Source organism: Calliopsis andreniformis, chromosome 3 (assembly GCF_051401765.1).
Source record: "Calliopsis andreniformis isolate RMS-2024a chromosome 3, iyCalAndr_principal, whole genome shotgun sequence".
Classification (NCBI taxonomy): Eukaryota; Metazoa; Arthropoda; class Insecta; order Hymenoptera; family Andrenidae; genus Calliopsis; species Calliopsis andreniformis.
Genome location: NC_135064.1, coordinates 7,919,653 through 7,933,768, shown reverse-complemented (window position 1 = coordinate 7,933,768; position 14,116 = coordinate 7,919,653). Strand labels below are relative to the sequence as shown.

The 14,116-nt window shown below is 32.1% G+C and overlaps 1 protein-coding gene across 1 annotated transcript; it reads left to right on the top strand.

Annotated features, from left to right (window-relative positions):
- The first annotated feature begins 261 nt into the window (after nucleotides 1-261).
- Nucleotides 262-11,330, top strand: LOC143177069 (uncharacterized). The gene is made up of 7 exons (XM_076374842.1): nucleotides 262-366; nucleotides 8,499-8,598; nucleotides 8,906-9,066; nucleotides 9,508-9,645; nucleotides 9,781-9,988; nucleotides 10,605-10,749; nucleotides 10,832-11,330. Exons 1-7 carry the CDS (start codon nucleotides 298-300, stop codon nucleotides 11,016-11,018), a joined length of 1,008 nt encoding a protein of 335 aa, XP_076230957.1. The 5' UTR covers nucleotides 262-297; the 3' UTR covers nucleotides 11,019-11,330.
- Nucleotides 11,331-14,116: the final 2,786 nt, after the last annotated feature.

Below are 14,116 nucleotides of genomic sequence, written 5' to 3'. Positions count from 1 at the left end.
TTTAGGCATAAAATCAACATAAAATAGACGTCTTCAAGACGTCGAGTGCTATCTTGATTTGGATACATATCATTCGCCACAACAGATAATAAATTTTGAACAGAAGTATACTTACGTCAGCGTATTTATAACAATATCATGGGGCAAGGACACGAATTCATTTCAGTGTACTGTAATAGTTTGCTACTGAACGTTAGTCAAATCGTGTTGAGTAGTCAAGTTTGACACATTCCAGGTGACAGAAGTGCTTGACGTGAATTCAAAGAAGCTGTGTCCTGACTAGTTAAACCTACGACAATGTTTCGAAAAGTATCTTTAATTTTCAAACGCTTGAACGTTAAGCCATTTATTAGGCAAAATCAACAGGTACAGGAATCTCGCAAGTATAATACATGATATTAACTTACGATACTGATAGATGTAGTACGTACAATATAATGACTGACTATAATTGAAAACAACTGAAGAGTCAACACGTATAGTACATCCAATTTGAGTAGTTGCTAGTATTAAGTATAGGGTAAACTTGGGTTAGTTCGTGATATGGTTTACTCTGTGATACTTTTTCACTCGTTTCTAAAACGCAAACCATGCATCCAATTTAATTGGGAAAAAGAGAAACAGATAGTGTTAAGGGTCTAGTTTATATAATTAACTGGGTAATCGGTTAGAATTAATGAAATGGAATGGGCAAGCACTTTGATTCCAGAAGATCATTTACTTGTGTCATTTTTCGTGCTAATTTTGGAGAATTGTACATACACGTATTATTTGAGGTTCAAAGATAACTAGAATGTTGAAAATAGAGGTAAATAGTCTTAAAATGATACTTTATTAGCATTGAATCATAAAATTATTATACAAAATTATATCAGTGTAATTTTTGCTTACGAAAGGTAAGTAGCTTCTTACTTTTCTTTTGAATCTCAGTCAATATTTCTTATTAGGAGCTTGAGAAATTTAGGAAAGGGAAACGCAAAGAAGATTGGTTATAAGAATTATGCGAGAAAATTGTTCAAGAAAAAAATAGATCACGAAGGATTGAGTATTATTTCTGTTGTGGCTGGTATTTGTGCCAGAACGCTGAAAATAAAATTACTTTTGTATAATCGATGTGCAAATAATCCTAACACTGACTAAAATAATAAACTTAGATATTAAAGTAAAAGTAATAATTTGAAATAGTTAATTAGAACTGTGCAGAATAAGACGAGTACTATCACGAAGTCAAACAGTCTTTGGAAATGTGATCGCGTGTTTTTTTAATACAATAATTTTTTTAATTCTCTTTACTTTGGGGGTAGTAATGGAGTAAATATAAAATCACGTTTTTTGGAAATTATTCATACACTATTGAATAACAAATTCGACGAAATAAAGCAATCGCAGAACTACAATCATATTTTTACAGTAAATATGTATTGTTGTTACTAGAATCCCTGATTTTTTTCAGATTTTTCAATTTGGTGCGTCATAGTTAAAAAACATCTTGAAGATGTCTATTTTATGTTCATTTTATTCCTGAACGTCTTACAATATAATTTAGACGTCTTGTAAACATCCAAGAGCGTACATCTTAAAGACTTGCAAATTTTACGTCTATAAAACGTTTTAAAGACACACTACATGGACGTCCTAAAAACTTACACTTTTTGACGTCTTAAAAACGTCTAATTTTTGTCTGAACGTCTTACATATGTTATTTGGAAGTCCTTAAAACGTCTTATAAATGTTTCTTAAGACATCCTAAAGACATACTAATTTGTAACATCAGGCGTCTCAGAGACGTCTTTTGGACATTTTTAAGACTTTACTGGATGTTTTTAAGACGTTTTTAAGCTGTCTCTGTGCTATTTGGGTAGCTCAGACATAATTGAATCAGAAGTCACAGTCCACCAATATTTTTTAAAATTAAGTCTATGAAAATTATAATAATCTATATCAGGTAGCGTAGTAGAAAACTTAAAATTATTATGAACTTCTTCTTTTATTACGTTTCCAATGACATATAATTGTAATATTAGAACTACCTTATAATGTGCCCTGTTTATTACAGTATATAAAAGTTTGTGGGACGACATAGCCAGTGGTCATTTGTCTACAGGCAACAGCCAGTTGCTGAAGTTTAAATGATTGTATATAAATGTTAGGAGTAACGGAAAGTTTACTAAAGTAGTCTCTTGTAAGTTTTATAACGAACGAATCTATTCTAGGGATGTTAGCTGTGTTATAGATATTTTGGTTAGCTGAATAATGTTGCTAGTCAGTATGAGCCGAGCGATACATGGCCAGACGTGCTCTAAGGCATTTGCGTTCAAATTCTCTTAATTTTTCCATAGTTTTATGATTAATGTTCCACCATATGGGTTAGGTGCATATGAAATAGGTTTAAACAAAATAGGTCTAATCAACAATATATTGAACATATTACTCTACACCTTGCTGACAGGTATCTATTATGAAATAATCGACTGTGTGTATGTAAAGCTGTTTGGGCTTTAGATAATTGTACATCAATATGTGTACTGCCTCTTAACAAATAATAATCAATATTGAATCCTAAATATTTAACTTTTTTTAATGGGGAATTGATGTTCTGACATTAGTGCCCGGTTTTATTGTTGATATCTGGAATCGGTTACTGCCTTCTTTAGTTTTGTATGAAAGATTGTGAAGAGGTTTACAGAACAATATAGTTTCACATTTAGTAGGGTTTATCTTTAGGTTCCATTCAGCATAATATGAATTTATTTTGTGAACTACTTCCTCCAGCTTGTCTTTTACCAGCTTGACACAATCACTAGTAATATATACTAGTTGATGGTTTGGAGTCACTTTTGACCTCCTTATTTGGCTAGACCCTTTTTGAAGTTAAAGTTAATCTAATTAATAGTTAGATTAACCCCTTGCAATACAAATTAGTTCAGGAAAATGCGGGCCCAAAGTGATGGAGAAAGATGATCTTGGTACTGGTATCACGTTTGGCCTCAGATTGCGACCAAACTCGACATTGTACGCAAAGAAGTTAAAGTACCTACACTTTTTTAAATAGCAAATATATTTTTATATAACATAAACAATATACAATAATAAAATAACACTTTATACATTGATTAAGCTATAGGTAGAATTTCCTGTAGGAAACTGCATCTTCAAATACATATTTGAAATCCCATCTTAAGATTTCTTTAAAAGTTTCTTTTTAGAATCAGATACCTCTAAGCAATTTCCTCATATCTTAGAGACCTACACAAATAATTGAGTATTCAAATATTGAATATTTACTTAAACCAAATGTACTGTATAAAATAAAAAAGATTTAATCGTCCAATGTAGCATTATTCACATAAAATATGAAAGTTATGTTATATGTCTATAAAACATGTATGCGTATGGTAAGAACTAGATTCATATATTTGTGTTTTAGGTAATATGTAGTTAGCATACTATACATGTTCTGTAACAATTTATTTACAAAATACAGGAATTAATGTAATATTTACATTGTTATCGAAATCCTACCAACTTTTTAAGAAAATGTAATACTTTTTATAAATATTCAACACTCGATAGCTCAAGAAACGATAAGGGTAGCGAATAATACAATATGTAATAATTAAGTTACATATGGATGTCGTATATGCTATTTAAATACTTTTCTTCCTATACAGATTAATTTGAAGTATTGTTAGACAATTTTATACTAGTCTATTGGCTTGTTTTTGAAAATGGAGAAGAAAGAAATTTTTGTTTTTGAAACTATATGTAAGTATAGGTATTCATAATATTTAACGAAACTGAAAAGGCCCGGCTTATTATCATTGTAATATAATTGTTCTATTTATTTATTCTAATGCAATTTTCGAAGGCAGGGCCCCTTACAGTACTACGTCCTTTCATACACATCATATTCCATCTATACTACTAGTTGGAATTTATCGATCATTCGTGTAAACAACTTTGAATTATTCTCTTACTTCATGGATCCAAGTTACAACATTATTATTCTAATCATCAACCAGTTGATCGATTTTTCTGTAAGAAATTCCAATGCTAGTAAATATTGAGCTACGTTCATTCCTATACTATCATTCGAGAGACCTCCCTGAATAGATACATCAGATAAATGTCCTAGTAGTTGACCATCTCGCTCTACCTGAATACTAAAGCTAATTTTACTTAATTTTAAGTTTAACTTCTAATGTATCTAATTAAAAGCCATAAATAATAAATGGTATAAAATAGTATATTCAGCTACTGGGATACAGTTCAAGTTTCGGGACATTTATTTGTAGGTTGTTCACTTCCTGGGACATTTAACATTTTAAGTGTTCGAGTATTGAAATATCTACCTTACTTGGAAATGTCCATCGTTCTAATTAGTAGTAGTGGATAAGTATTGACAGCACTAGGGATAGTTATCAGCAATTATTACTATTGAAAGATATTGATAGCTTAGTTTGCACTACCAATAATAATTTATCATAGTGTTACAGTATACTTGATAAATGTGAAAACTTTCAAAGTTAAATATGAGACATTTTATATACGTAGGTAGTTCCAATTAGAACTTTACTGAAAATTATTGAGTTTTAAAATTGTAGCTTAAAATCGTATTAACAAATTTTTATTTCAATATTTGTAATTCAGAGCAGCATCATTGCCTACAGAATTGAAGCACTCTGCTTGTAGAGTGACCAAGAACTGAAGAACTTCATTTCCATTAGAAACCAGTCAACTCCATTTTTCTATGTATTTCTGTATTCAGTAGTTTCTTGTTAATACTACAAAATTTAAAAAATGTAATTAACTAATTTCTACGCCACGTCCTTTAATTAAAATAAATTTAGTGGAAATCTCTTGTTAAATCTTGTCAAAAATGATTATAATTTGTAACAAGTGTATGCAAGAAAGTCTCTCTTTTCTGTAGGTCTTACAAGAATTACGTAAATTAGATAATTTGACATCATCATAATCAAAACCACAGATTGTTCACTTCTATTTTTAAAAGTTTTATGTTAATAATCAATTTCTTATCTACTAGTAAATAAATCTAATGATTGCAATATGCAAATTTTTTATAATTAATTTACATCCAATTATCGATATCTCTCAATGGTAAGTACTCCCAGATTTAAGAATTATCGATTTGTATTTTTGATCACACATTTCTAGAATATAGTGTGACAGCACGCGTGCCAAAAAAGCACTAGACTTTAATACTAGACCAAAACGGTTTTAACGATAAGTGTAGACTAATGTGTATTTTCCAACACAATTTCACTGTTTATTTCTGCAATTTATTTTCATGTACATATGTATTTGCTACTTATTAGATAGTGTAATATTGTTCTGAAGGTCGACTTCATTTTTTATGAAGTGCTATTCTCTCATAATAAAATTCTATATTATAATGTGTGTTATATAACAGGTTATACCCAGATAGCACACGATGTCTTGAAGACGTCCATTTTATGTCTACTTTATGTCTGAACGTCCTACGACATAATTTAAATGTCCTAAAAATATCCCACAGCATACGTCTTAAGGACATCAGAAATTTAGATCCATAAGACATCTTAAAGACACAATACATGGATGTTTTAAAGATGTTCGAAATTTACGTTCTTAAGACATACTGTAAAATATACTGCGTGGATGTCATTATACTGGTACTTGTAAGATGTCCTGAATGTTTAGAACAAACGTCTCTAAGTCATGCTTAAGACATCTGTATGACGTTCTGAAGACGTCTTCAGGATGTCACGTTTTATAACATAAGACGTTTGGAAGACATGTCTACGACATTTGTAGGACAATACCGTCATTTATAAGACGTCCTGAATGTCTGGAGCAAACGTCTTCAAGACATTAAGATATCTGTATGACGTTCTGAAGATGTCTTAAAGATATCACTTTATATGGTTATTTGTAATCATATAAGTGATAGTTGTTTTGTAACAACAGATGTTCACATGACCTGTGAATTCGGAGGATATTATCGACGTTGTTAAGACGTCTTGAATGTTAGGCACAGATATTTTTGTGACGTTATTAAGATGTCTTTGTGGTATCTGTGTAGTGCTGCATAGTATAGAAGCGAATAGGGAAACTTCATTTGCAAGTATTATCTTATTAAAATAAGTCGATACATTTGAGATAATAGAAAATGAATTCACAGTTTTACATATATTTTCATAGCATTTATGCAAACTATGCCACGTACAACAAATAGTAAAAGATACATCAAATTTTGCACAGACTTACTAATTAGCTCAAAATCAGAATTGAAAATGAGAGTACAACAGAAATAATATTTTATTAATAGGTATACAGTACTTGAAAAAAATAAATAATTTTATGAGCGTTGAAATATGTAAATGAAATTAACAACGATAGATATGCGTTATGTATCTACCAGCATGAAAATTAGTTTTCTGTAAATTTTATTAATTATAAAGTTTTAAAGAAACTAGTGGCTATTGCTACATTTCATACAGCTATTATAATCATAGTCACTGTGTCACTGTGTGACTATGGTCGCTGCTTTCCATGGCCTGACCCCCACTATATGCTTCACGCTCACGAGGGAGTTATATTATTTACCACGTTTTAGGTTCACTGCAGACGAGCGTTTTTTGCCACCACAGCGATTCACTGCAGCGCATTGTAGCAACAAGGACAATTCCCAATTTTCAATTGCTGAAAACAAGGAAAGACGGAGATATGGCAACTTGGCGGCACGTTTGCGTATTTTCAAAAGAATGCAGAGCTTGTTTCGTCGTTTTGCATGAATTTGCCGCTACAACTTGCTGCAAATGTGCCGCCAAGTTGTCGTGTTCCTGTGTCTTTTCTTGTTTCCTACAATACAAAATTGGAAATTGTCCTTATTGCTACAATGCGCTTCGGCAAATCACTGCGGCAATAAAAAGACGCTTGTCTGCAGGATGGTTTTACGCTTACTCCTATTTTGATATCTCAAATTATCTCTTAAATTTCTTTACAAACATAACCGAACACCTTGTATATGTGCATATGATTAGTAAACATAATTTAAGAAAAAGAACTGTATCAACTTAAATTTAAAGAAGATTAAAAATTAGTAATTAACGATAAATGGATAACCTACTGTATAAACATTCTTGTGTGTCAGTAAAAAGTTCATGACTGTAGAAATGGATATTTACGTGATTATTATACGTGGAACCCATCTTATTCTCTAATTTGTTACAATTCGAAAAATAAAATCTGATTTCTCCGTATTCTTGGAATTTTTTCTTTAAATTACTTTTTTCTTGTTCGTTTGAGAGACAACTATCGTGAGCTACTTTTGAAAGTATTTTCAAATAGTATGTTCACTATCAGATACTGTGTTGAGAGAAACTGAGAGTTACTGTTCAATATGGATACACTGAGAATATTTTCGAGAGCAATTTGCGATAATTTTCTCTCAGGTGGATATGTACACTTATATTGTAACGAATAATGAGTAATATTGCGTATAGCAAGTGTGTATTATTATGAATAACTTTATACTATCATGTGCTTAATCCTTTCATCATAAACCTTAGTCCTCTGGATTATTGTTAAGAATTATTACTAAGGAAAGTATTAGCAAGCACATTTCACTTTATTATAGTTGCATTTGTTTGATAACGTTATCTGTTATATTTGCATATCTTGAAGGATTTTCGAATGATTGATGTTTGCATCGTCGACTTATAAAAGGTTCTGAGATTGTTGGTTTGCTGGTGTATACTGTTTATATCGAGCTACTAACAATTAGTCAGTGTTCATTCGCATTTGAAACGGTTTAGTAACAAGTGATATTTTACTACTCAGTGTCAATTCCGTGATTCGATTTTTTCAATAATTTATGCAAATCTGTGAACAACAAATGATCAGTTTATTTTGTGGCATTGTTTTCGGAAATTTTAGAAAGTAATTTTGTTTTGCGAACTTCTAAAACCGCTTGAACTTTGAACCATTCTTTACTATGGCAGGAACTGTTTTAACTCCAAGCGTACCAAGGTAGAGTTACTCAAAGCTCACACATAGACTTCCAAGATTGGAATTAAGAAAATTGAAATAAATATACAAAAAGGTTTCGGAAATTTCTAAATTTCGACTTCGAAAATGTGGAAATTGGAGCATTTGGGAACTTAAAAACCAGGATTTGGAAATATTATTGGGTTCACTGGGTGACTCTACGTTGGTACTAAACTTACTTGTATTACGTTTAAACTCACTACGTTTAAATAAAAGCATTAAAAGTTTATAACAGTTCTTTGGCTTTTTAAAGACTACCACAAACCAACCCGAATTTTTCGAAGCAGCAGTGAATTTTTTGTGGCACTCTTTTCGTACCAATATCAATTCGTATGTCTATTTCTGTTGCAAAAAATTGGCATCGATCTGTGGGAGCCACAATTATTCCTTATTTACATTACTCTTAGATTTTTCTACAAGTGACTTGTAGTTACAGTAATTATTTGCAGGTTATCAAGATGATACATACAAGGAACTTGGCCGAAATGACGACAGAACAAACACAGGATTTTCTAAATTCCTTCGACGTAGTTCTTTCAGACTGTGATGGTGAGTTTCCAATAAAATCTTGTTTCATTCTTTTCTACACTCTTAATCTAGGAAGCCCAAGAGATACAAAAAACTGCCCAAAATATTTCAATAATTTATGTCTGTATTGTAATACTTGTAATTATAGTCAATAGTTATGAACAAACAAATTGCATAAATGTGTTCACATGAATTGTGGTCATTCTTTTTGGAATCAAGATCTCACTTCTTCCCAGAACTTCCCAAGGTTCATTAAGATTCAGTATTCAAGACACTGAATACTGATCTGTTTAATTACTAACGGCGTTATTATTCGTTACTATATCAGGTGTTCTCTGGCATGTATATGAGACGATACCATATGCGTTGGACACATTAAAGACATTACAGGATTTAGGTAAAAGGGTGTATCTTGTGTCAAACAATAGTACGATAACTGTGGATCAGTATTGTCATAAACTAGCGAAGCAAGGGTTGATCATGAAACCGGTGAGTACATTTTCTTTTTTCATGAGATCATGTTAACGTAACGAGGGGAAGGGGGCGCTGCAAAATTTTATGTTTACATGGCCATTTTATGTCCCCATTCGCCTAAATTCTGCACGTCACTTGATTCATGCGAAACCTATTTATTTATTTGAATTATTGAATGTTTCACTGTCACTTAAAATACGCTATATAGCTATTACCTCTATATATTTTCAATTTATCTTTTCATATAAGTAAAATCACTACCTTTTCGCTTATACCATCAGTTGTTGGACACTTCGTATATACACGAGTATATGTGTACTAACAATTACATGGATTGAGATACGAATATGTATAATACCAGTCCACAGATGCCTTTTTAAAGTATTGAAATTATTTCATTACTCATTCTGACGTCCTCATGTCAAGAACTACCCTTATTAAGTACTCTTCTTTCAGGACCAAATAATAAACTCAGCGACAGTGATCTCTTGGTACTTAAATAAGATTAATTTTAAGGATCAGGCGTTTGTGATCGCCTCCACAGCATTTAGAAAAACTTTAGTCGAGAGCGATATTCGGCTGACAGCGGAAGCTGTAAGTACAGTAAAGTCTAATTAGCCAAGTAACTAATTTCTTGGATTTCTTTATGAGAAAAAGAATTTTAATTATAAACGAATTTTTATTGATTTTTAAATATTTGTTCCTACCAACTCTAACTTTTACTTTTAGCCATCAATAGATGAAAAAAATCCGAAATTTATAGTAAGGTCTCTAGAAGACGTAAAAGGGGTGAAAGCAGTAGTCATCGATTTCAGTTTGTTTTTTGACTGGGTTAAATTGGCCTATGCAATATCTTGTCTGCAGAATAAAGATGTTTTGTACATCACAGGAGTGGAGGATGAATGGATCAGTACTGGTCATGACAGAAGAGTCATAGGTATTTGGTTAATTCTATTGATTATTATGATTAGTAACGAGAGAATCGTGTAAAAAATATATTACACATAAAAAAATAGAGAATTACTTCCAGACGTGAAAAACCAACCATATAATTTGTTTCTACGAACGTCACATTTGTTATATCCAAAACCGTGTAATCAGTTATTTGCACAAGTTTGTTATTATGATGTAACCGAATATTAATATTCAGTAACCGGTTAATTACTTGCTTAACGATTTATATATAATAAATTTTCAAAATTTATATTCTCTATTTCAATTGTTATAATTATTTATAAGCAAACAAATATGAGGCAATTTTTTCATGCAATCGACAATAAAAATAAGGGAAAACTTAGTTATATTTTATATTAGCAGTTTTTATTTTACGGATTTTAGTACACAAAATGTGCACTTAATAGATAATGTGTACCTGTAATAGATATAGATTTTTTTTTGACAGACATTTTTACAGAGTTAAGTTTAAACAAAAATTTTTAAACAAGTGTCGTGTGAATTATGTTAGATTAAAATAAATCGTTTGAAAGATAAATTGCGTGTATTAATACTTATTATCTAATTAATAAATTAATACGACAAGCATTTCTTTTTAGGTTCGGGCCCTCTGATGGATATTGTTACGAAATATAGTGGTAGAAAACCAATCAGATGTGCGAAACCTAGTGAGATGCTAAAGGATCATGTTCTAGAGAAGTGCAATATACAAAATCCGAAACGATGTCTCTTCATCGGTGACACGTAAGTAGCTTGTCTTTTTTCCAGAATATTTATATTTGAATATCTAAAGAGATTCTGAACTGTTATTCTTTTATAATATCAGGCTACAATACGACATGAAATTCGCAACTATGGGTGGATTTATGAAGCTCTTTGTCGAATCAGGCCTTGATCAGTTAAAGAATGCGAAGGAAGTCGGTGTGAGCCCTGACTTTTTCATTCCAAACTTGGGAATGCTGTATCCTATGATTGAGTCGTTAGACAAATCTGTGAATGTGAAACAGAAATAATGACGTCGTATTCTACAAAATAGTACAAATTTAGTCTCATTCCAACGTAGAAAATTCTTTTATTTAATTCGAACATAAGGAACATATTTATAGAGTAATTACGTTTTTAGCGTATTGTCTACAATCTACAAATCATCTTTTGATTATGTAAATATATAAAAGTAACTGTAGTTTACAAGACTCATCTTAATATACCGTATACATGTATTTGTTTAAAATCTGGTTAATCGTGTAAAATTACACGTATTTGATACGTGTGTGAGACATATACAAAAACACCTCAAAATAAATTGTTGCACTGAAGCGAGGAAATTAAAATAGTGATTGTTACAATTATTTTTGCTACACGTATTCTTAACATTAATTAATTTCTCACTTCATCTCTCAGTTTGTTCATAATTACATGTTCATGGCTTATTTTAATTCTCTAAGACCTTAGCCTTCAATATTTAAGTAAAAAGTAGTGGTAGATAGGACTTTCAAATTTTTCATATTGTATGAAAGTGGGGCCCAGAATACCTTTGCACAGTAAGGTCGTTATTTGTCTCATGTCAGGCGAAGAGGTAGGACGTTTTGGAGATCTCATTAATATTAAGGTAAAATGCATGTTTACTGCCTTTTTATTGCTATAGATTAAATAACACACATAGTATACATGTGAATTCTTTTACTTAAATTTTAATTATTAAGATATTTTATAGTTAGAAGCATGGGCTGACTGGAAAAATTGTTAGTGTCATTTCTGAAAATACGTTAAGTTTTGTCTTATTTTAATGACAAATCTGGTCGAATCGCAATTTTAGTTTACTTGAAGAAGACAAGAGTGGGACAGAAGTTGGATCTTCAGATGAAATCTTCGAGAGATCGTTTGGCATCATCGAGATTCTTGGTTGCACTAAGCTACCGACTACCTGAGCTATCTTACTTGATCACTAAACAAACATAGGATGAGAATCGCCTTACAAAATACGAGAAAAGAACACAAGCAGATCAAACAAACCAAATTCTGATAAAAGTTACGCAACAGTTCTGTTTTAAATTTAAAATTGAAGATATTATCCTAAACTTACTATGATTCAATTCTTAAGCAACGACACTTGATAATGTCTCACGCTAGACATTGTATATTGCGGTGTATGGTCTGACCATTGATTAGGGATGACGCACCCTCAAAGGTCCATGGGCCTTTGATACAGATCAGGAGAGCTGACCTAGGAACTGACTGAGGACCACAACAATCTGCACCCTTCGGAATTTCGGGAGCGACTGAGGAATGTACCAATTGCGCAGCGTATTTATGCCTTTTTGGGGATAGACTGGTGAACCAACTATTTAAGTATTTACGAATACTTCATATTTCCGATAAAATAATAATAGTAGGAATAATTTATGACTTGTATGTTAATTAGATAAATATTCAAAGTAAACTGCGAAATAAATAATAAATTTTGTTACTCAATGTTGTTGTGTAATCAATTACAGAGTACTTATAACAAGTCAACACTTTCAAATTGCTTTCCAATGGTCGGTATTCGGTGCTGTGCACGGTTGTTTTGAGTTCGTGTTCTTTCTCGAGAGAGAGCCTGGGTGGTTATAGCCAGATGTACGAGGGAATGCGCAGAAACAGTTCAGCAATAATGAAACCAGCGGCTCACTTTTCATTTAAAATTTGGATGAAGCTCACTAGTGGTCAATGGTGATAAATGGTCAAACTGGTCACTGACCAGTGTATTTCAAAGAATGGTGGCAGTCCAACGACTATGGTAGTCCAGGAAGCCTAGGTGGTCCAGGGGCCAGGGTGATCCGAGGCACCAGGGAATCTAGAGAATCGCCAGCACAATCCACACTCTTTTGAGGCGTCGGAGCGACTGAGAAATTCGTCGTTAGAATTACTAAAAAATTACTGATCAAGGAGGAAAAGCGAATCCCCTGCACGTCACACATCTCCCAAATAGCTGACGGTAGGTCCCCATTCGCCTGAGTGAACATATTTTACTGTCTTATTCTACTAACATCGCTGTATCCGACTGTAGGTATATTCGATACTAAAGCCTCAAAAGTAATTTCGTCATTTTCGATTTTTGTTTTATTTTAACTTGCAATCGCTTTTGAAAAGGTTTGATATCTATTGTAGAACATCCTGTATGTTTATTGAGTGATGAGGTAGGAATATTTTCTTATATACTAGTTTTACCAGCGTCAATGACGAAGACACATTGTGTTTCCTACTTCTGCCACTCGAAAAATGTAGAGGGCGCTCGAAAGTCAATAATTTTTCAAGAGATCGATAAAAACGTAAGAAAGAGAAGAGAACAAGAAAGTGTTTTGTTATCTTGAGTCTAAATCAATAATTGTGGGCGTGACACGAGAGTGATAAGGGAGCTCGTGAGGCCCCCAAACGAGTAACACGAAAATATATTGCATGATAGATCTGTTAGATCTGTTAATGATACGAAAATATACTGAAACATAGATCTAATGGATCTTGTATCTGTACATGCTATTATTGTCATATCTACATGATAGAAATATTATAATCACTTTTTAAATTATATTAAAAGAGATTTACCGGAACCAACTGCGTTATTTTAGCTCACATAATATTACTATTTTACAGAGTGTCTAAGAACTGGTCTAAGCGAAAAGATAGTTAAACTACAAAAAATAAGTCTAAGATATGGAATAGAAATATTTGATATCGTGATTCGTCTCTGAGAAAATTGAGTTTGAATTATGATCATATACAAGAATATGGAAGTGCAGTTTTGGGTGCTTAAAGCTAGTAAACTAGAAGCATTCCCCTTACCCCGTTCGAAAACTGTACTTCTGCATACCTGTACTCAGTTAAAATTCGAAGTCAATTTTTTCGAAAACGAAGCATGATATAAAAATGTTTTATTCTACATTTTCTTTTCATTTTTTTTGTGTAGAATCACCCCATTTTCATCATCCTCCTGCTTGTAGCATCACGACCTTTCTGTTAGTAATATCAGTTTTGGACTCACTGAATAATGTTGTTTAAACTCATGTTTATTCAGTTGTTCAATAAAGTAGGTATATGCATATACATATACGTATACTGTGTTTCTGTTGTTCGA